This window comes from Sinocyclocheilus grahami, unplaced genomic scaffold (assembly GCF_001515645.1).
Source record: "Sinocyclocheilus grahami isolate Dianchi unplaced genomic scaffold, SAMN03320097.WGS_v1.1 scaffold6854.1, whole genome shotgun sequence".
In the NCBI taxonomy this organism is placed as follows: Eukaryota; Metazoa; Chordata; class Actinopteri; order Cypriniformes; family Cyprinidae; genus Sinocyclocheilus; species Sinocyclocheilus grahami.
Genome location: NW_015511111.1, coordinates 4,868 through 5,327, shown reverse-complemented (window position 1 = coordinate 5,327; position 460 = coordinate 4,868). Strand labels below are relative to the sequence as shown.

General features: G+C 42.2%; 1 protein-coding gene across 3 annotated transcripts in view; it reads left to right on the top strand.

The window, feature by feature from the left end:
* The window catches only part of LOC107577682 (gametocyte-specific factor 1), a 10,546-nt gene that overhangs the window by 5,225 nt on the left and 4,861 nt on the right, over window positions 1-460 (top strand). Inside the window, exons 2-3 of one of the 3 annotated variants that reach the window (XM_016263731.1) lie at window positions 34-109; window positions 181-278. In XM_016263731.1, the coding sequence (XP_016119217.1) occupies window positions 46-109; window positions 181-278 (162 nt within the window). In that variant the 5' untranslated portion in view covers window positions 34-45. Of the gene's footprint in view, window positions 1-6; window positions 110-180; window positions 279-460 lie in introns of those variants that run through there. The other 2 variants (XM_016263730.1, XM_016263729.1) reach the window with 2 other exon arrangements.

Below are 460 nucleotides of genomic sequence, written 5' to 3'. Positions count from 1 at the left end.
GTGACTGAGAAAGCATTGAAATCCGCTGGACAGTGACTGAGAAAGATGCCGAAGAAAGGCAGCGACACGAAGCCCGTTATTACAGCTCCACGATGGGAAGAAGTTCAAGGTAAAACGCTGATTGAGCGCCAATAACATCAGCACTAAATAAGCTGCTTTCATTATTACGGCTTTTTACAGATTTCTGCAACCCTGACAAACTGCTGTTGTGCCCCTATGACCCACATCATCTGATCCGGGCCTGTCGGTTCCCATACCATCTCATCAAATGCAGGAAGGTGCGTGTGCAGAAGCCCCCACAACAAAAATCCCTCTTACTTCTTCTTAATTTAGGCTATTCCTCCCCACACTGTTCTGTTATGAGCTATTATCAGTTCTTAACCAGTAAACATTCAATGGGGCCACAAGATTACTTACAATTATTTAAAGTAACTTCATTAAAATGCAAAAAAAAAAAAAA